This window comes from Hemibagrus wyckioides, linkage group LG13, assembly GCF_019097595.1.
Source record: "Hemibagrus wyckioides isolate EC202008001 linkage group LG13, SWU_Hwy_1.0, whole genome shotgun sequence".
In the NCBI taxonomy this organism is placed as follows: Eukaryota; Metazoa; Chordata; class Actinopteri; order Siluriformes; family Bagridae; genus Hemibagrus; species Hemibagrus wyckioides.
The window spans coordinates 21665262-21687574 of record NC_080722.1 but is presented as its reverse complement, the minus strand read 5'-3'; the positions used below and the strand labels follow the sequence as shown (position 1 = coordinate 21687574).

Here is a 22313-nt window from a genome sequence, read left to right as displayed (position 1 = left end):
AAAATATTAATTAAATCTTTCTTTTGTGTCAGGTTGCATCATATCAGTTCGTCTTGACCTGGAATGGAGGACAGCTCTATTTTGTCGTGATGAACTATGCAAACATTCCTACTATTCCACCTGATGTAGGCTGGAGTGTAAGAGCTTCATGGTCACATATATTTCTAAGATTTTGGAGCCATTTCCTTACACAGAAGTCACATTTCACACACGACCACATGATTTTCATGTTTTTTTATTAAGTACTACATAATCACGTGAAAACACGATTTAAAATGCACACATGTAAACATCATATACAAAAATATTGTGTAAAAATTACATACAGAAATTCAAGTCACTGTGGATAAGAGCCACATTTGAAATACAAGTGAATAATGTTTAGAAATCAAAAACATAAACTAATCAGATGTATATGTCACATATGTCACACATGCTGTATGTTGTAAGAAAATGTGTGAAAACGTCTAACAACCACATGTGCATATTTCACATGTGTAGTTTTCTGTGAGGGACAAAACTGAAAGAAATCCACTTCTACCAGATTTATCATGAGGTGTGAAATGTATTTCATCAAAATGTTCTTCTTTCTAGGCAGGCTATAAAACTGTGGACAGAAATTTCACCATTACACTAAACGATTCCTCTGAACTGTCTTCATCTAGTAATGTCAATATCACTGGTCGCTGGGCTTTTCCACTTACAGGTCATTATTTTCCTCTTTTTCTGAAAGTTAACCAAAACTGTAATGTGTACTGTAAATCATATTTATCCCACAGCTTGATTCATGACGGTTCCAAAACATGAGGCCAATAGAATGATCTGTGAATTAAAAATAATGAATTAAATAATTGTAATTGCTTTGTTATAAGAGAAATAAAACCTATAGGGATTTAGTAATAATCAACTTTAGATAAAAAAGTAAAAGTAAAGTAATTCCTCTCTAATACACAATGACAATCCATACCTAACCAACAATAATCATTATTAATTCATGACATTCCCCCTGTGAGGAAATCACACCCAGCTAGAGAAAGAGCTAGAAATTTATCGTCAATTCGGCTTAATTTGGGAACTAATAGAAGGTTTTACATGGGTAAAACACAAACCAGATACAACTTATGTCTAACATCCAAAGATTAGATAAAAGTAATGATATTTAAATGTCATTGAAGATATTTATATGTATGAGCAATGATTTTAATTATCATGTTATGTTTGTATGTGATACTCTCACTCTCTCTCTCTCTCTCTCTCTCTCTCTCTCTCTCTCACACAGATATAACAACAGCACCACAAGGCAAATATTCAGTGACAGTGTGTGCATGCATAAATGTGAAAAATAGCTCAGGTTTTAATTCAAGGGTGTCTGCCACCAGTTCTGTACAGCTGCCTTATGTACTGAGAGCCTAGGGTTTCTTACATGGCAGCATGACATCTTAATTGTTAGTGAACATGAATGTAGATTAGCTGTATAGGAGCCAATAGTTTGGTATAAAAACACCCTGTCAGCTTCCCAAATTAATAATGCAAAGTTTTATTCTGAAAAACTATTGATTTGGCAAACAAATTAGTAGAAAGTGATTGGTGTTTTGTTTTTTTACCCCAGTGCTTCCTCTGTCTAACCCTCCAAAAAAGTTAACTTGTTGAATATGTCAACTTTCATTAAAGACAAAGTTCTGGCCTAAATGCTGTCACATTACGGTAAACTTCTTTCTTCAATCAAGATGATTTAGATCAGTAGCAGATCTCCACTTCTTAATCATGTTGTGCCTTCCAGCCAATATATTTACATGATGTTGCAAGATAATTAAGAAGATTTAGATCTAACAATTAACTTTTTCCATGAGTATTATAGCTAACAACAATAAAATATGCCTCTAGTGTGGGAAAATTGGGGATCTTGTCCAAGTGTGTCTGAAAAAGCATGTGACAACTTCTAAAAAAAAATTGCATCAAGCCATGACACAGGGCTTGAATGGGAATTAAGAGACCTTCCTGACACTGACTTCTCCATGCCATTGTAGACCTTCCCAGTTTAAGATCATTTTTTATTTTACAGACATTGCTTAAATGTTTTAATGAAACTTTTTCAAAGGAAATTTTTATTCTTGGTTTTAAAAATGTTTGAAGGAGGTGCTTTGAATGTCAGCTTGTCTAGAAAAGCTGGCAATATACACTATATTGCCAAAAGTATTCGCTCACCTGCCTTGACTCGCATATGAACTTAAGTGACATCCCATTCCTAATCCATAGGGTTCAATATGACGTCGGTCCACCCTTTGCAGCTATAACAGCTTCAACTCTTCTGGGAAGGCTGTCCACAAGGTTTAGGAGTGTGTTTATGGGAATTTTTGACCATTCTTCCAGAAGCACATTTGTGAGGTCACACACTGATGTTGGACGAGAAGGCCTGGCTCTCAGTCTCCGCTCTAATTCATCCCAAAGGTGTTCTATCGGGTTGAGGTCAGGACTCTGTGCAGGCCAGTCAAGTTCATCCACACCAGACTCTGTCATCCATGTCTTTATGGACCTTGCTTTGTGCACTGGTGCACAGTCATGTTGGAAGAGGAAGGGGCCAGCTCCAAACTGTTCCCACAAAGTTGGGAGCATGGAATTGTCCAAAATGTCTTGGTATGCTGAAGCATTCAGAATTCCTTTCACTGGAACTAAGGGGCCAAGCCCAGCTCCTGAAAAACAACCCCACACCATAATCCCCCCTCCACCAAACTTTACACTTGGCACAATGCAGTCAGACAAGTACCGTTCTCCTGGCAACCACCAAACCCAGACTCGTCCATCAGATTGCCAGATGGAGAAGCGCGATTCGTCACTCCAGAGAACGCGTCTCCACTGCTCTAGAGTCCAGTGGCGGCGTGCTTTACACCACTGCATACGACGCTTTGCATTGCACTTGGTGATGTATGGCTTGGATGCAGCTGCTCGGCCATGGAAACCCATTCCATGAAGCTCTCTGCGCACTTTTCTTGAGCTAATCTGAAGGCCACATGAAGTTTGGAGGTCTGTAGCGATTGACTCTGCAGAAAGTTGGTGACCTCTTCGCACTATGCGCCTCAGCATCCGCTGACCCCGCTCCGTCAGTTTACGTGGCCTACCACTTCGTGGCTGAGTTGCTGTCGTTCCCAAACACTTCCACGTTCTTATAATACAGCTGACAGTTGACTGTGGAATATTTAGGAGCGAGGAAATTTCACGACTGGATTTGTTGCACAGGTGGCATCCTATCACAGTTCCACGCTGGAATTCACTGCGCTCCTGAGAGCGACCCATTCTTTCACAAATGTTTGTAAAAACAGTCTGCATGCCTAGGTGCTTGATTTTATACACCTGTGGCCATGGAAGTGATTGGAACACCTGATTCTGATTATTTGGATGGGTGAGCGAATACTTTTGGCAATATAGTGTATGTCAACAGAAAAAATAAATAAATAAACAAGAAAACAGATCATTATAGCAGCTGCTTTTTCTACTCTAGTAAAATCCAGAAAATTAACTGATTATCAATACTATAAGTCTATAAGAGAGATATTTTCAGCAGGTATAGTGTCAGAAAACAGCACTATGTGAGGCGATTGATGAAGATTTAGTTTTGCACATTCTTTAATGAGTAAATAATTTGGGGTAATTTTTTAACAAATTCTTTATAAATAACAAATCTCTCTCTCTCTCTCTCTCTCTCTCTCCCTCTCATACAGATACTACAACTACAGCACCACCAGGTAAAGTTTTACTGATAGTGTTTATAAGGTATAAACATGTGAATATTATATCCCTATTATAGATGAGATTTGAAACACTTTTAAATACATGTTACTATTATAAAGTTAGAACACCATGGAAGAGAATTGTTAATTTGTGTCATTCTTTCTCTCATTCTGCTCTTCTTTGTCTCTTCATCAAAATGACATGAAGTGCCATCAACAACACCAGGTAAATTTTCACTGACAGTGTGTATGTACACAGAAATGTGTGAATTTTAATTTCATTCTCAAGATTTTTTAAAAGTACTGAGATTCATGAATGTGTACAGACAGGTAGTTCATCTTACTAAAGATAAAATTCTCTCTCTTATACAGACATGGCAACAACAACAGCACCTCCAGGTAAAATATCACCTAGTTATGGCATCACCAAGTGTGTTTATAGTGTTTATACAGCATAAATGTGTGAACTTTACATCCACCCATTATGTATCATCCTTTAACATTTCAGATGTGATAAACTTTTAAATACACACACTCTTGCTATAGCTGGCTGCCCCAACTCTGAAGGGAAATATAGCACATTTAAGGTTACCAACTTACACACTCAACATTCACTCTCAAAGGAAAAAAACAGAAAGGTTACAAGCTTCCCATCTGGCTCCTCAGTCCATACTAAAAATAATGCTGTCTTGAGCAAACCATGCATAACAAACAATCTGCCATACAAATGTAATGAACAACGCTTACCACACAGGCATTTGCACGGCATTCCGGAAATGAGGCTGACCTGCCCCTACTCGGCTGGTTTGACGTGAGACCACACCAAATGAATTAAAGTGACATGCATGAGTGGGCTTGGCTGCTGGTAACAGACCTGTATCACTACCGCTACCTTCCTCTGGGGATGCCTGCACAGCATCCTCCACCAAAGTGGCAGTGTTGGTTACTGACTCTGAGGGAGACCTACCCGTAATGGTACCTTCCTGAGCAACTAATGGGACCTCAGACACCACATAATCCAGATCCCCATCTTCTGGTTCTACCTCAGTCCTAGGTGATATCGACAATCTAATCTGCCTCTCCAGAGTATTCTCTGATACTGCCTCCCTATGGGCAGTATGATGTAAATGATGAACCTTACCCAGGTCACTCACTGGGACTCCACAGATCATTGATCTTGTGATGACCCCTAACCCCATAGTCTCAAAGATAGACCAATTGGCCCTCTCTTAAAAGACAATTTCCTTTAATTACCTGCTGATCATGTCCAGTCTTATGGCAGGTTGCTGCCATCTGCAGCCATTCTTGAGGACCCTCTATAGCAACCTGTAACCATGCCTGATGCTCAGCCACCAATTGATGGACTGCACCTGCCATGGTCTCTTAGACTCGACCCAGCAGGAAATCGATGGGCAACCATGGTTCTTGCCCAAACATTAAAAAGAAAGGAGACTCACCAGTGGCCTGGTGTGGAGTTGTGTTATAACAAAACACCACCTGCATTAGGCAAGACGCCCAGTCTCTCTTTCTTCAAGTGGGCAAAGTTCAGAGCAAATTGTTCAGGGTCTGATAGAACCTCTCACAGTGGCCATTACTGGCCAGGTGGTAGAGAGTTCTATGGGACTTACCCACCTGATAGAGGCTACACAACTGCTGTATCATTTTGGACTCAGAGTTATGGCCCTGGTCCGAATGAATCCTCCCAGGGACCCCAAACATAAAGAACCAGTCCTCCACCAAAATATGGGCTACAGTCTTGGCCCGCTGGTCCTTAGTGGGCACTGCCACTGTGAATGGGCTAAATACATCTGTCATTACTAATACATTCTCCTGCCCCAATTGGGATGGTTCCAGCACTGTGAAATCAATGGCCACTATCTCATTTGGACAAGAGGCCAAGAAATGCCCCATGTAACTGCAGGTGTCTGCCACATCTTTGGCTTGCTGAGACCACTCACATGCCTGAATCCAGTGGGCAACATCAGCCGACACACCTGGACAGTAGCACCACTGGCGGACCAACTCAAAGGTACGTTCCGTGCCTTGGTGTCCATGGTTCTTATGTAATTGGGTTACTACCTCAGACTGTAAAGTCATCGGCAGCAGCAAATGAAGCACCACTTCACCACCATCAGGACAGAGTACCCTGCGATACAATAGGCCCTCACTCTCTACCAACCAATCCCACTGCCTGAGAAGTGTAGCCACTGTCTTAGATAGAGATCGCTGCTCTTGTAGCTGTGGATGTTGAGCACTGTGCCATAACTTTAGGGCTTCCCCTATGTCTGGATCTCTCTCCTGCAATATAATAAGTTCAGACACAGACCGACTCAGCCAATCCTGCATAGCCCTTACTCTGGACACCTGAGTGGGTTCTACAGCCACTGGTCGCTTCAGCAACTCAGAGACTACCACTGCCAAGGAACTGCTCTCTCTCACCAGAATATTCTGTCAAATAAACTGTCAAATGCCATAACAGTGTATTTGCATTTTGGTTAGGTTTACCTGGCCGATACTAAACCCTCCTTTGCTCCGTAGCCCCAAGCTTAGCTGTGGCCAAATGACTCAATGGATTGTTATCTGTGCCAACAATACACTTGTGTCCTAACAAGTACTCACAAAATTTTTTGGCCATTGCCCACTTAAGGGCCAAAAACTCAAGACGCATGGAGCTATAGGTGGCGGTATTGTGCTCGGCTGGCCGAAGACTACGGCTAGCATAAGCAATAGGTCTAACCTTGCCATCAGCCTCCTGCGCAAGCACTGCTTCCAGCCCTGTATGGCTGGCCTCAACCTCCAAAATGAACGGTTGCATGAAGTCTACATATGCTAGGACATCTAATCTAATGGAAACAATGGAAAAAAAGTCAAATGGATAAAAAATACATGTGAAAACTGTATTGTGTAAATCATTTATTATTTACTCTTATGTAAAGTTCATGTGGATTTTCTGTAAGGGATAAAAATAGTTTTCTTTCTTTCCTTGTTCAATAAATAAATTATTTTCCCATACAGGTCAAGCCATCAAATGTACCTTTAAACATACAGTGTGATATCATGTTTGTTAATAAGTAGAAAATTAACTACTTGAAGTATAACTGGAGTAAAATACTTCAGGATTGAATTAATAATTTTGCAATTAAATATGTGTCATACATTTATAAATAAAAGATTGTATTCTGCAAAATGATTGTGGTATAATCACACAATCAAACAGTTGAATGCAAATGGTTAGTCCAGCAGCAAAAAATCCAGATCCAGAGAACAGACTTTTGAACATTGCTTCATCAGACCATGTTCCTTTAACAGTGTACCCTCAGTCATTTACTCACTTAGTACTAACATGCCAATATTTCCTAAGTGGCCACAAACTTTATTAAATTCAGACATTCATTATTAATGAAACTTGTTTTTTTAAATAATAAAATTAATAAATATCACTCATTCTTTGCCTCATATCGTCTTTCTCTCTCTAATACAGCTACAATGACAACTCCATCAACAACCACACTAGGTAAAGTTTAACTGACACAATGGCTACATTATATATATATACACACACATATATATATATATACATGTCTTTCATGGTTCTTTCCTGTGAGCCATCTCATCTTTCCTGTGTCCTGTACTGTAAATTGGCTGTCCCAAAACTAGAATTTTTGGCCATAACAAACAACTGTAAAGGGGCCAAGTTTTGTCATTGTCTATTAGACAAAAGGAAAAATAAATCCTAAATATCAATAACTATTTCTTCATAATCTTCTTCTTCTTCTTCTTCTTCTCTCTTGATCTCTCTCTCTCTCTCTCTCTGTCATACAGATTTAACAGAATAACTATTTTAACAGCGATGGTTGTAAAACTATCTTTTATTTAACTTTTTACTGTGGATTGTGATTAGAAAAAAGGGAAGATAAATATTAAATATTAATAACTGTTTCTTCTTCTTCTCTCTCTCTCTCTCTCTCTCTCTCCCTCTCATACAGATACTACAACTACAGCACCACCAGGTAAAGTTTCACTGAGAGTATTTCTATAGTATAAACATGTGCATATTATATCCACCCATTATATGTTTGAGATTTGAAACACTTTTAAATACAAGGTATTAAAAGGTGGAACAACATGGAAGTGAATCATTCATTTGTATCATTCTTTCCCCCTGTCTGCAATTCTCTGTCTATTCATCAAAATGTCATGAAGTATCAACAACAACACCAGGTAAGTTTCACTGACAGTGTGTGTATACAGAATGCATATGACACTTTTTTAAAAATACAGAGATTTATGAATGTGTACAGATGGGTAATTCATCTTCCTGAAGTTAAAATTCTCTGTCTTATACAGACATGACCTCAACAACAGAACCTCAGTAAAAGATCACTGACTGTGTTTATACATTATAAATGTGTAAACTTTACATCCACCCATTATATATCATCCTTTAACATTTCAGATCTGATAAACTTTTAAATCTGCATTATTATAAATTGTGGAACAACACTGAAGATGTTCTTAAAATCTGAAAAATCTGAGAAATAAATCCAGTCATACATGTGTAAACTGTATGTCTAAATCATTTGTTATTTATCAAAAATCAAAATCATTGTCCAGGCATGCATTATGCTAAACCCAAAAACAGAGATCCATTGAGCAGAATTTTGCACCTTCATCAGACCGCTTTCCTTTAACAGCCTACCCACTATCATGTATTTACCTACTATTAACATGTCAGTATGTCCTAACAAGCCAAGAAGTTTATTAAACTCAGACTTTCATTATTAATGAAAATAGTTTTTTTTTTTTAAATAATAATAATATTAATAAATATCACTCATTCCCTGCCTCATACCCTCTTTCTCTCTCTAATACAGCTACAATGACACCTCCATCAACAAACACACTAGGTAAAGTTAACTAACAGCGTGTCTATATATATAAAGGTCTGATCATTTAGGGTTCTTTCTAGAGAACCATCTCAGCTTTATTTCCTGAGTCCTTAACTGTAAATTGGCTGTCCTAAATATTTCTTGTGTACAGAATGCTGTTTTCTTTTTCTCCTGCTATAACAGCAATCAACTGTTATTAGATTATCCTTACTATGTTTTTCATATAATTATGACACAATTATGACATAAGCATCAACATCACAATTACACAGACAACAATATGTAGACAATATTAGCTGCATATGTATTTTCTGAACTCCCTCAAACAAGGGTGCAGAGAGAAAAAAGTGAACTGTGAACTTCATTAGAACTGTGAATCTATCTATTGTACTCAGTTATCAAGATGTCACTTGAACTTACTTTTGCCATGGGTGGAAAATGTGTGGCATTTCAGTCTCCACAGTATCAGACACTATCAGTCTCAACATATACTGTAGTAGTTTGCTGAGAAATTTTGATGAGGTTATGTCTTTCTGCTTATCTTTCTTTTTACTGTAGCATCCTGCCAGACCCTAAACTGTGCTTCAGATGAAGTCTGTAGGCAGATAAATGGAGTTGATGGCTGTGCCTGTGGTTACAATACAACGAGCAGCCCGAATATTTATGGTACATTTCCCATTTTACTATTGTTCATCCCCAACATCAATACCTCAGTAATAAGAATATCACACACACACACACACACTGTCTGGTATTGGACAGAGTAATGTTATTGATGTCGGAGTGATTCCTAATGTAAATTGGTAGCCCATGCTTTATCTGCTGATGTTACGCCCCTAAAATGAATGTGGTTAAAATTATTAGCTGTAATTTTTCCACATAAGCTTTTCTGCATTTCTCTGAGAACTAATTCCACAGTTTTGTGATTTTGTCCTCTATTTTTCCTCAGATGCCATTGAAACATGCTCAGGTAGTACTGGATCACTGTCTCTGTCTCGCTGTCAGCTCTTTGAAGCTGGATATTCTGCAGATGTTCTCCACCTTAATGACCCAAGTTGCAAAGGGGAGGTCCAAAATAACAGGCTGGTCTTCAAATATGACAGTAATGCCAGCCTGTGTGGTACAACTCTGGAGGTACCAAACCAGCAGCACTATTAAAATCACTGTATTATTTTAAAACTTGTTAAAACTATACACTTATAAGCGATATAACACAATCCATTTGCTGGACTTAGTTAATAAATATTGCAGTCTGTTAAACTGCAGAAGATGAATATTTGACTTTATAATTAGGCAATATTTAATTTTTAATTTAAAATTTTAAAGGTAAATTAAGGCTTCATGATGGAATTATGTGTTCAAAAATTCAATACAGATTCTCTAATTTCTGTGTTACTTTAGAATAATGGCACACATGTCATCTTCAAGAACAATGTTGGGACAACTAATATGACAGGTTTGATCAGTCACACTGGTGGGTTCAACATTGCCATTTCCTGTGTGTATCCACTCATCCAGAACATCTCCATGCCCACCCACATTGAAGTCACAGGAAGGTATAAATTTAGCTGCAGTGTCACAGCTTACAATAAACAATATTTCTTCCCTCTACTAAAGTTGCTGAAGTCTTGAGGTTGTTTTAAAACATTTACAGCAGCAAGGAACCTATTCTTTTTTAATTTCAGCTGTTCTCAGTAGTTTCAGTTCTGTTGCATCATTTGACATTTTAATCAATAATAGTAAATTAAGAACAATTCAGATAATTAACTATTCATCCAAGTAGTTACATTTTATGTTACATTTAATTCAAATATTAATATGATTATTTTTTAGTTAGAGTTGCATTTTAATAAAAAGCATATCATAACTAACTAACTAACTAATTATTATTATTATTATTATTATTTAGTTTTTAAATGCATTTATTTCTGTTCACAGTGAAATTAGCAAAGAACTGTCTATTCAAGGCACATACCAAATCCTCATGATACCATATACCGATGCTACATTCTTGGTTCCATACTCTGGCAACGTTACCCTACAAGTGAACCATCAGATGTATATAGCAGTGCAAGTGGATCAGTTTGACAGCACTCAGATCGCTCTTGTGCTGGACAACTGCTGGGCCACACCAGTCAACCAGATGGACTATTCAATCCGCTGGGACCTGATTGTTAACAAGTAGGTGAAAAAAAAGAGACTAAAAATGAGAACATGTCTTTCGGACCACTTACGTGAAAGTAATTTCTTTCTCCAGGTGTCCGAAACCCAGTGACGGCTCGGTGTCCGTGTTGCAGAACGGTGTCTCCACATCCAGCCGCTTCTCTTTCAGCATGTTCACATTTGCTAATTTCTCCCCCAAGATCTACCTGCACTGCCAGGTCCACCTCTGTTTGCAGAAGACAGGCAACTGTACACTGGTAAGTTTTCCAAGAGACAATTTAAACAGTTAAAAATGAAGCTTTAAAATATCAGAAATTCCATTGGCATTTGCAATTTACGCATTAATTTCCCTGTTTTTCATTTCCTCTCTCAGCCATGCCTTCCATAAATTTTCAGAAGATGCTGATATGTAGATTTCTACTACTCAGTTGCATTCAAGTTTGAAAATGCTACCATTTTAATTTGTTAATTCTGTTCTATGTTTATTCATTAATCACTGTTTTGATTCAATAATGATTAAAAATAATATCAAAATTCTTACTTTTTTTTATCACATCTTGTAAGTGATTGTACTCCTCTGTACTGCCTTAATCAGTCAAAATAAAGCTCTCAAGCACTTTATTTTTATTGCTTTTATTATCTTTATACCTCAAATAAGTTATATTTATGATTTTGTCATTACTTAATAATAAAACATTTAATAGATTAAAAATGACAAGTATTTAAGAAAAATTACAACACAAAGGCAAAAAGTGAAAACAAAACATAAAAATAAATCATGCACAAAAATGCACATTGTTTAATTAATAAAGCAATTCAATAAATGTTCAATAAATTTCAATAAAAAGTTAAATAAAAAATAAAAAGATTTTTTTAACCCTCAAATTGTCATGAAAATTCAACACAAAATATTTGCTGTACTGAGCAGTGACTAAAAAGATAAAAAGGAATTTCCTATTAGCAATAAGCCATTGGTTAGCATGTAGCTATTTTAGGTCAATCTAAAGAGCTTGAACCTGAAGTGCATATTATATACTTTTATATCACCAAGTGTTTGAGCTTATTAGGAATAATCTATCCCCAATCTATGGGGAGAAAAACAGAATAATTCCAGCTACACTGTAGCTCAGTACTAAAGCTTTGTAATCTTAACCTTCAGTGTGCAAATTTTCTTCTTTTTCTTCTTCTTAATACTTTATAAATAAACTTACTTAATACTAATCAATAAGAAATTGGAAATTACCTAACTGTAAGTAAGTAGCATTGATTACCATTAAAGTTTATTGTACTAAAGTGCAACAGATGCTAGCTATTCTATTGAAGAAATAATTTATTTTGAATATATTTTGAAGAAGATTTTGAGATTACATTACCACCCAAAGTGTCTTATTTTTATATAACAGCACTGTCTGCTTGTAAGATAAGAGAGGGGTTTGTATCTTGAAGTTTCTTAATTGGATGGCTCATAATCATAGAGAAAAGCTCCTTAAACTTCACGATGATAACATCATTCTATCTCTTCATGCAGACAATAGAAAAAAGAAGTGGCATGTACAAAATGCAAGATGGGACTAAAACAAAGTAAAGCCAAACACTCAGAAAAAAATGAGAGTTGCGACCTAAATAAATATTATGAAATAGTCAAAATAAATAAATATTTAAATAAAAAGAAACTAATCAAAAGTCAGCATTTCGACTGCAAATAGATGTAGGCTGTGGTGATTCTCATCCACATTTTCGTTCTGTGAAAAACCTATCCATCATTTTTTTAAAATATTTTACATATTCCTTTGTGTAAGGTTTTAAGTTTTTGATAAACACAACCTTAGCTAGAAACCCATCATGGCACTGTCCTTGTCACCAAAAAGAAAATGTAAATTTTTACACCAAACAGTTCTTTCCTCTAGGATCCTCCCAAAGAACTAATCCCTGAGCTTGACTGTACATCCTGATTAACAGTGACTGACGTATTTTCAAAACGTGCACAGATCAGGGACAAAATGCAAAGTAGTTTAGAAAGTGGGTTATTTTAAGTTTAGAAGGTGGATTATTTCATCAGAACTCAAATTTTATTTTATAATTAAATACAGTATATTGGGCACAAGCATAAGTTTCTGATGTTTTGATACAACACATTTGCACACACAAAGGTTTTGGGACATAAGGAAGCTATAAGGAATGATGTCCCTGTTTCAACACAAGATACTTCATAATATTATTATTATTATTATTATTATTAATTTATTTATTTATTTGAACACAGTCATCAGTTGCTGTTTGTCTTATATTTCATGAGCTATAAGGAATGATGTCCCTGAGTCAATACAACAAATTTCAGATTGGTGTTGCTGAAAGGCAAATCCCCGGAATGGACCAAGTTCATCCGCAAAAGTATTTTGTTTCTCTGTTTTCAAATAGATTTGTACAAAAGCATCTGCTAAACAAATACATGATAAAGTGATAGAAATTGACTGGCACGCTGACACATTCACGGGGGAGCTAAAGGCTTGGTCACACTACAAGACCGTGGGCAGATCACTTTGCTGTTCAGACTTCATGACTTCACTGTATGTCTTTTTGTCCTTGTGGTGTTCACACTACGCGACGCTTCGTAAATGATCCACAAGAGGGCGTCTCACACCACACCATCTGACAACAACTCTCGTCACTCAACGCCGTCCCCAAACCACGTTTTGTCACGAAAACACACGCGACAGGTGGATCCGGAAATGACGCGAGACTTTCGGTAGAGGTTTGTTTTGAAAATGGACGTCGGCAGGAGTCTCGCTCTAAATAAATGTTAATTTATTAAAATAAAGGTTGTGTCCACACTATTCTTGAAGCCATGTTGCTGCTGCTCCTTTTCTTCCGGTGACCTCAACTCTGTTGACTTGCTCTCTCATTGGCTGGAGGTCGTAGCTACAATTGACACCACGTGATGTCCAGTCGGCCGACCGTCCCAGATATTTAACATGCCAGATATCTGGATTTTGTCAGCGAGCCTCTTTGATGCATCGGTGAGTAGATCACACATAAAGATTGCCGAGCGCTGATCACCTGCTGATTTTCCCACGATCACAGACCGATCTGTCGGCGAGCTCGTTAATTTGCAAATCGGGCTTAAAATCCTGTAGTGTGAACTAGGCTTTACATGCAACATTTTTAAGAAAGGCCCTTACCTTGGGTGAAAAAAATGGAGACGTGATTTGAAGGCTAAAATTCAAAAACGGCCACTTAAATGGGATGACGTCACGTAATTCCTCTGATTGACTGAACAATTTTACCTTAATCACCTCTCTTGTTGACCCTTGTTCTGAAGTCTTCTCCAATTATCTATTACCAGGGGCATTTTTATGTAAGATTGTTTAATAATAAACGCAATTTAACACAAATGCTATGCAACTTTAGAAACTTTCATTGAATCTTTTTTCTGACTCCTTTCATTAAATTCATGACATTTTCTCTTACACAGGTATGCCATGCAATATTATCTCTTTTACAGCTCGTGTGTGAAGCAGTGCTGTGTAGATGCTTTTTTATTATGATTATTTTACAATAATCTATATTTGTCACGGAGGCTCCTACCTCAGCCTCACGACCATGCCCTCAATCACCGGAGTTCTGACACCACACCTGACACTCATTATCACTCACACTATTTAACACTCTTTTACCACACGAGCAGCGGCTAGTATTAACGTTACATGAGTTTCGTATATGTTACCTTCCTGAACCCTGTGGACTTTAAGCTACAGCTCCTGCCTCGTCTCTCCCTGTGTGGACGTATGTCCTGTTCTCTATGTGCCTCCCAGATAAGACTCTCTTTAAGTTACGTTTTCAGTTCGTCACCTGTTTTGCACTGTTTGGCTGCACAATAAAGGCACTGTCACTTGACTCACCATCAGCTCTCCTGTCTCTGTTCCTGGGTCCCTGTGACAATATTGTACTTGCACCTCTTATTTCATTCCTCATTTATGCTGGCACTACTGTATGTATTGTTCTTTGTTTTTTTACAGCTCCTCCCCTCCCCTCCCCTCTCTATTTCTTTGAGGGTGGAATCATCAGAGAGTACCTCAGAGACTTGACTTGACTTTAGCGAAACAGTCAATTACCATACTAGTATTTATAGTGTTTAGAATTCCTTCTTCAATCGACAGAACAGCCAAATGCAATATGTATATATTAAATATACTATATATATATATATATATATATATATATATATATATATATATATATTATATATATTCCGGCCCTCTAAAACCATTCCAATTTCTCATGTGGCTCTTTTGGAAAAATAATTGCCCACCCCTGGCATAAGCCAAGTATTTTAACTTAAATACTGCATTAGTCATTATGTTCAGACTGTAATGTCTAAGTGCTTTAACAGTTTATATTTTATTTAGATCTTTAGGCTTGTTTAATTTAAGGCTTTTGTAAGTCTTAGGTAGGGAATAATATTCAAAAGGGTCCAGACAGTGGGCCTCCTTTTTGACACAACATATATTTGTTAGCCTACTTTTATAAACGGTGTTAACAATAAAAATTAGAAGTTAGACTACTGAATAATATTTTTTTATTGACTGTTTTTTTTTTTTATTGCTCTCCCATTCAAGGGCTGTAAGGTATTTTAGTTGCGTGGTGTGAAAATGGTACTGTGCAGACCGATAGATGTATGACATTAAAGTATTGCGAGATTGGTTTTAGAGCATGTTCGAGCGCACACTTTCACGGTATTTGGTGTGCGTGCATGTGAGTGTGTGTGTGTGCAGAGACGGTTTCAGTCAAAATGGCGTACAGTAAACGGCAACAGTGCTCAACTAAAACAATCAACATTTACTTAATGCCTCTACACTCCCGTGGCAAAATTCGGGATAAAACATTCAGGGCTAGATTAAAATCATTCGGGGCGCGAGCCCCTGTCTATTACTACCAAATACTTACAAAAATTTCACTAAATCTATAAAAATAAAAGAAAGAAACTTCTTCAGGCTTGGATGTGAAGAAGCAACCCGGCTTTGTTGCAGAAAACAATAACACCAAAATTGGCACTCAAATTACACAGCTTCAGGCCTGTTGCGGTCAAGTGCACCCCCCCCCTCGTATAAAAATCCCCTCTATTTATACTAACATTCTTACCCCTCCTATCGCTTATTTGTCTCGTGATTGTTTTGACTCATTAGGAAACTTTTCTGTTAATTAATATATCCTATAAAAACAACCCCTTCTTCCTATAGCCTCTGTTTATCTTTTTATATAACTGATGACCCTGTGGATACCAATTGCTGACCTTTAAGTCAGGCATAACTAGAACAGTTCCCTGCCAGAGGACTGGAAGGGGTGCTAGAAGGTAAATTGTCGGAGCCTGCTTTTCTGTTTGTTTTCCCTTGTACTTTGTGCCACGCCCTCCCTGTTGTTCTGCCTTCCAGTCACCTGTTCCCCATTTACCTTGATGTTTTGCCATTGTGTGTTTTTTGCAATTTTGTCACTTGTTTTAGTTATTACCAGCCACTAGAATGGTTCTTTTCCCATTCTGAATTGACTTTGACTTGGCCACTGACCCGCCAAGCCTAAAAACACAACCACCTTACGAGTATACCAGCGTCATCTCTCTCCTCAACTCTCACACGACTTCCGTCTCCGAACCAGACCTGTTTTTGCCACGAGAATCTTACAGCTCACCCCCACACCTTCTACCTAGGTGAATTCCCTCTGCTTTGTGCACTCTCTGTGACATACCTTGATTTTTTCACAATCGTATAGTATATATATGAATTTTTACTCCTAATTTTAATTTTACATTCGGTTGTTTTGCTCTACTATGAGTCTTGTATCTTATTGTTGTCATATCTGAGGGTTGTTATGACTTTCCTCTCTCCTATACTCAAGGATTCTGTACATTCCATTGCTAGCTTATATTTATCCATTAGCGAAGACATACACGTAGACCTTGTTGACAGACTTTTCTCTCCTGAAAAACATGAAACATGGTCATAAGATGTGGGTGCGAATGTGGCTATGGCTTGGCAGGCCCCTCCGTCGTACCCTGAGATGCTGTCTGACAAGCAGTCACCTGTGAGGCTCGTGGCAACTGAATTCAACCGCCTCTTGTCTGGTCTCTTGGCCTTCCTGTAACTGCTGAGGCTTCCACTCAAACTGAGCCTGATTCCAATGGTTTTCCTGAAGTCATCAATCTCACTGGGCCCTCTTCCTCCTACTATTCCTCTGATCACTCTCCAACTCCTCCAGCTCCTCCGGCTTCCCCAACTTCTCCAACTTCTCCATACCTGGCTAATGACTAGGCGGACAATTGCTCATCTCTGTTTTTCCTGTAATGAACCTACTGGGTTCCCTACATAACTGTTATACCTAATAAACTACCTTTATTTATTTTTACCTGATACCTGGTTATCTGATTTATCTTAACTGAGTAAATTTAAAGATTAAACATTAAGTTTTGATTTAATAATTAAAGTAGATTAGATTTGATTTAATGATTATTTGATTGGAATTAGATTCACGAAAAAAGTATAATTTTCAAAAGAATTTCAACACCACCCAGGGACCAAAAATAGCAAAGCAGATACCCTCTCTCCCTATCATGATCCTGTGGACATGTTCTGTCTCTGGCGCCCACCCACCCACTGTCATCATCGCTCCTATTTTTTGGGACCTCATGGAGGAAATCCAAAATACTGAGGCCACTCCCCCCAGAATGCCAATCCCATGAAGCAATATGCACCCACTGACATCCCTCAAAGAGTACTCCAGTGGATACACACCTCTAGAAAGTTGAAAGAAACCCAGGTGAGGATGCCATGCCATCTACCGTCAGGCTTGCCAGAGCCCCATACCTTAACGCCCGTTGTCCAACCTTGCAGGGGACTTTGTGAACTGGTGCTCTTGAAAAACTTCCCCACAGCCATGGAGACAGCCAAGGTACTTGTGGACCAGGTGTTTTGGAATTATGGTCTGTCTGAGGACGTTATTTCTGACCGGGGCCCCCGGTTCACTTCCCATGTGTGGCTAGTCTTTTGCACTTTTGAGCTTGGCGATTAATGTTTGCCTCACGTCGGGTTACCACCCCATGTCTAACGGACAGGCTGAAAGGGTGAACCAACAGGTAGGCAAATCTCTATGGACGTCTTTTCCAGACCAAAGCACCATTTATTGTTCTCTGAAATTTCAAGCTCCCCTCCAACATGCTGCATTCTTTTAGCCTTCTGGAGACTCTGTGGGAAACATTATGCTGCTTGAAACATCTTCCAGTTTTACAGGCTTTGCAGTGGGCCAGTGATTGTCTGGGGAGGAATATCCTTGAAGGGTCACACAGACCTCCACCTGCTAGCCAACAGTCTCTTACTGTTTTGGTATTTTTTTTAGGCCTACATGAATTTGTGTAAAAGTAGAAGGAACATAGAAAAATTCCTGAATCCTGTTTACTGTGAAAGGAATTATGAAGAGAAAAAAAGCTGTAAAAATCCTGCATCCAGGTGATACTGAAAAGAGACACAGAGAAAAAAGAAAAAGCTAGCATGAGAAAAGACCTGAGGCCTCATGTATCAACGCTGCGTGCGCACAAAAACCTTGCGTACGCCAGCTTTCACGCTCTCGGTCGGATTTACTAACAGAAAAATTAACGTGAAAATGCGCGTTCCTCCACGCCAACTTCGTGTCTGGCGTACGTAAATTTTTTGTGTTTGTCTGTTGGCGCCTCTTAGAGGCAATAAAATGAAGTTGCAAACATTAGACTATGAATTATTCTACAAGTCTATCGCACCAACACCTGTGAGAAACATTGCTATTAATTTTTAATTGATAAAATAGGCTAATTGACATCATATGTTTCTATCAATTATGCAATTAAGTAAGAACATATAAAAGTATGTGCAAATTTAAAGAACCCTTATTCTATGACAATGGCAGCGTTGGCCTTATTAGAGGACATTGCCAATGGCCGAATCTGAAGAGAACGAGTTTTTAGAGACCACACTGATTTTCTGGACCACAATGATGACTGGCTTATCAGCCAATTCAGATGTCCAAGGGCTATCCTCTTGGAGCTCTGTGCTGAGTTGGGTCCGAATTTGGAGAGACAGACAGCAAGGAGCCACACATTACCCATTACCTTACAGGTGCTGACAACACTTGGTTTCCTGGCAACTGGTTCTTTCCAAAGGGAACTGGCAGACCGCTCAGGAACAAGCCAGTCATCTTTGAGCCACGCAATGCCAGCTGTATGGGACGGGATCATCCGCATGTCTACCAGCTATATAAGGTTCCCATACGATGCAGTTGACCAGCCAAACATTAAAGTGCAATTTGCAGCGATAGCTGGTTTTCCTAATGTAATTGGAGCAATCGACTGCACACACATTGCTATAAAGGTGCCATCTCACATCTATGAAAAGCACAGGGTGCCAGTGGCGAACGTGCCAATTCTGGTGTTCAATGGCAAATGCCAGTCGAGCTCCATGGTGCTGGGCAGTGAGCACAGGGCCCTCAGGCCACCCTCATGAAGTTTGTTAATTTTATTTAGCAGTGTATTTAAAGTTGTTAATGAGATGGATTGAAGTAAGGTTGGTTATTGTGATAAAATAGCTGTTCTAAAGCATTTAGAACTGCAAAGAATCAGGTGTTGGTTTGAAGCCATGGGTGTGTGAGTGAGTGTGTGTAGAAGAAAACACTGCTTGTGTATGTTTGAAGGTGCTGTGCATGCATGTGTGAATGAATGAATAAATGAATGAATGAATAAATGAATTAGTGCACAGCTGCGAATGAACACTGTGTGTGGTTACAAAACCTGTGTATATGCATGTGAGTGAGAAGCAGACTCTGTGGCATAAGCAAAAGAAGCAGTGTTTTGGAAATGTTTGTGTGTGATAATGTAGGTGTTGAGCAGTAGTTGCCCTTTTGTGGATAAGCGTATTGTAAAGTATATTGTGTGTGACTGGTGCCCTCTGGTGGATGTGTGTGTGTGTGTGTGTGTGTGTGTGTGTGTGTATGTTTTGCTGTTTATTTTCTTTCACACTGTTTTACTTTGAATGGCCTTTAGAGAATTAGAAGTAGAGACTAGAGGTAAATAAAAAACATTTTTTGAGACGAGCAGACATTTAAAAATAAAAACAGTGTCAAGAGATGGCAATCAGAGGAATTATAACTGTGGACCACAACACAGTCTGAAGGATTATATGCTTTGGTTTAATAAACCTTGCAGAATATTTTCCCAAAAGTTGTTTGGTTTAATAACCTTAAGGGAATTTGTAGGCCTAAATTGTTGAGTCCAGTATTGCATGCGTTAATTGAAGCTCCTGAATTCAGCAAAGCTACTCTTCCTTTGTTTGTCTACAAGACCCACATGATGAAAATGATGAACCATTAGTAGAGTTATTTGAACCTGGCCAGTTCAATATAATTTTACTTCTGGGTTAACAGTGGTTATGCTGGTGGATTAGCAACATCAGTACTAGTTAATAAGATAAATGTAATAGGAGAGAGGTAAATGAAAGATCCATCAAAGGCCAATGTAACACACACACACACACACACACATTAATTCAATGCTGCTAACAACAAAATATCAAAATGGCTGGAATATGCATTGAAGGCCTCTGTATGACAATGCCATGGAGGGAGACAAGAGTGAGATGAGGAAATGAAGCAAAGTGGATGAGACGACTGCACCACACCATACAACCAAAACTCAAACTTCATGGAAAACATGGACCGATAATCTGTTTTATCAGTGTCAAAATTACACGGCTCATGATGTCACAAAATCATGTGTCATGTAACAACAGAACTACAAGCCTCAAGAATTATGCCCATTAAAGTGTCAGAGCACTGCAACAGCATCTTCAAAATTTATGCCCATTGATTTATCTCCTTCATTCAATGTCTTCTCAATGATTTTCCTATGGTCCAGCCTAGATAAAAGAGAAAACTAAAGGTTCCTGTAAGTTTGAAACTAGAGGCCATATTCCAACCAAGATAACTGTCCCCGACAGACAGAGATATCCATTTTGACTCTGCTCCAGAAGGTAATATTCTTGGCACACTTTGGGCCTATTAATACCAATCAATTATCACTTGAATGCCTCTTCCTATATGAGTATTGTTGCTGACCATCCGTATCCCTTCATGGCCAAAATTTACCCATCTCCTAATGACTATTCCAGTATGATGAAATGAAAATGAAATGAAATGGCCTTTATTTGTCACATATACATTACAGCACAGTGAAATTCTTTCTTCGCATATCCCATCCTTGGAGGTCGGGGTCAGAGCGCAGGGTCAGCCATGATACGGCGCCCCTGGAGCAGAGAGGGTTAAGGGCCTTGCTCAATAATGCACCATGCCACAAGCATGCCAAAAGCAACATGACTATGAGCTCAGTATTGTCAGGACCATTCCAAGTCACCATACCTGAATCCAGTAAAACATGTTTGGGGTGTGGTAGAATTGGAGCTTCATCTAAACATCTGCAGGATTTGGCTGGTAATACTATATTTGTACAATGTTAGTTACATTAGTATAGTAATAAAATGCTTAGTGTTGGAATATATAAATTCGATTTTTTTCCTACCCATTTGGAATTTACAGCCTAGAGCAGGGGTGTCAAAGCTTATCCGTAAAGGGCCGGTGTGCGTGTAGGTTTTCATTCCAATCAATCAGGAGCCACAACTGATTCCACCTGTTTAATCAACTGATCTTGGCTTTCACTAGACTGAACAGAACATGCACAACAGCATGTACTTCTATGTTGTTGAAAGTCTGTTTACGTAATTACATGTGTTTTTATTCATGTCTTATCCCTACCCTTGGCCTGTCATTAGTTGTCTCCCTTGTTTTTCCCAATTAGTCTCACCTGTGTACACTTAGTGTTATACCATAGTTTGTCCAGTTTTGATCTTTGCTGTGTTCCTTTTGTGTGCTGGTGACCTGACCGCTTCCTGTTTAAAACTTTAACTGCACTTACATCTGGGTTTGGCACTGCAAATTATGTCAATGACTTGTTTGTTTCTTAATACAACATTGTTGACACATGACTGGGGCATGCATGCTGGTTAGCTTTGTTGAAATTTCATTTCCTTTTAAAATTCCAAATAAATCACACACACTTCTTAAAATAGCCACATCCCTCACCACTGTAAATATGGAAAGTAGTTGTAGTACAATTATTTCAAATACATTCAAATCTGTAACAAACATATTTCTTTACTGTCCACTTATAGTAGTGTTTTATTTCACTTGAGTTGATTGTTAACATAGATAGAAACATGTAAATAAATGTTAACCCTAGGCGGTCCGTACCTGTAATTGCATCTGTCCCTGGTGCCTGATAGAATACTATGCCTGGCAGTTAATGCTGCAAGTTAGCTGGCGTGGCTTTGATGGAGAACAGCACCAACAGATAGCCATGCTCAGTGCACAGCAACAAACCACAATGTCTTCTTCGCTATCTCCTCAGCAGCCCCATCTCTCTATAGTTTTTCACTAATTGCAACCCCTGATTATGTCACCTTGAACTCTTTAG

At 38.5% G+C, this 22313-nt stretch overlaps 2 protein-coding genes across 4 annotated transcripts in view; both read left to right on the top strand.

Moving 5' to 3' along the window:
• Positions 1-11384, top strand: part of LOC131364057 (alpha-tectorin-like) — a 92146-nt gene extending 80762 nt beyond the window's left edge. The window contains exons 8-13 of the mRNA XM_058407122.1: positions 9173-9280; positions 9564-9748; positions 10016-10170; positions 10553-10795; positions 10872-11034; positions 11151-11384. Coding sequence (XP_058263105.1) covers positions 9173-9280; positions 9564-9748; positions 10016-10170; positions 10553-10795; positions 10872-11034; positions 11151-11165 — 869 coding nt within the window. The 3' untranslated portion in view covers positions 11166-11384. The remainder of the gene's footprint in view (positions 1-9172; positions 9281-9563; positions 9749-10015; positions 10171-10552; positions 10796-10871; positions 11035-11150) is intronic.
• A 1998-nt stretch (positions 11385-13382) lies between these two features.
• Positions 13383-22313, top strand: part of LOC131363798 (alpha-tectorin-like) — a 33688-nt gene continuing 24757 nt past the window's right edge. For all 3 annotated transcript variants that reach the window (XM_058406670.1, XM_058406669.1, XM_058406668.1), the window contains exon 1: positions 13383-13794. The gene's annotated coding sequence lies outside the window, so the exon portion shown is untranslated. The remainder of the gene's footprint in view (positions 13795-22313) is intronic.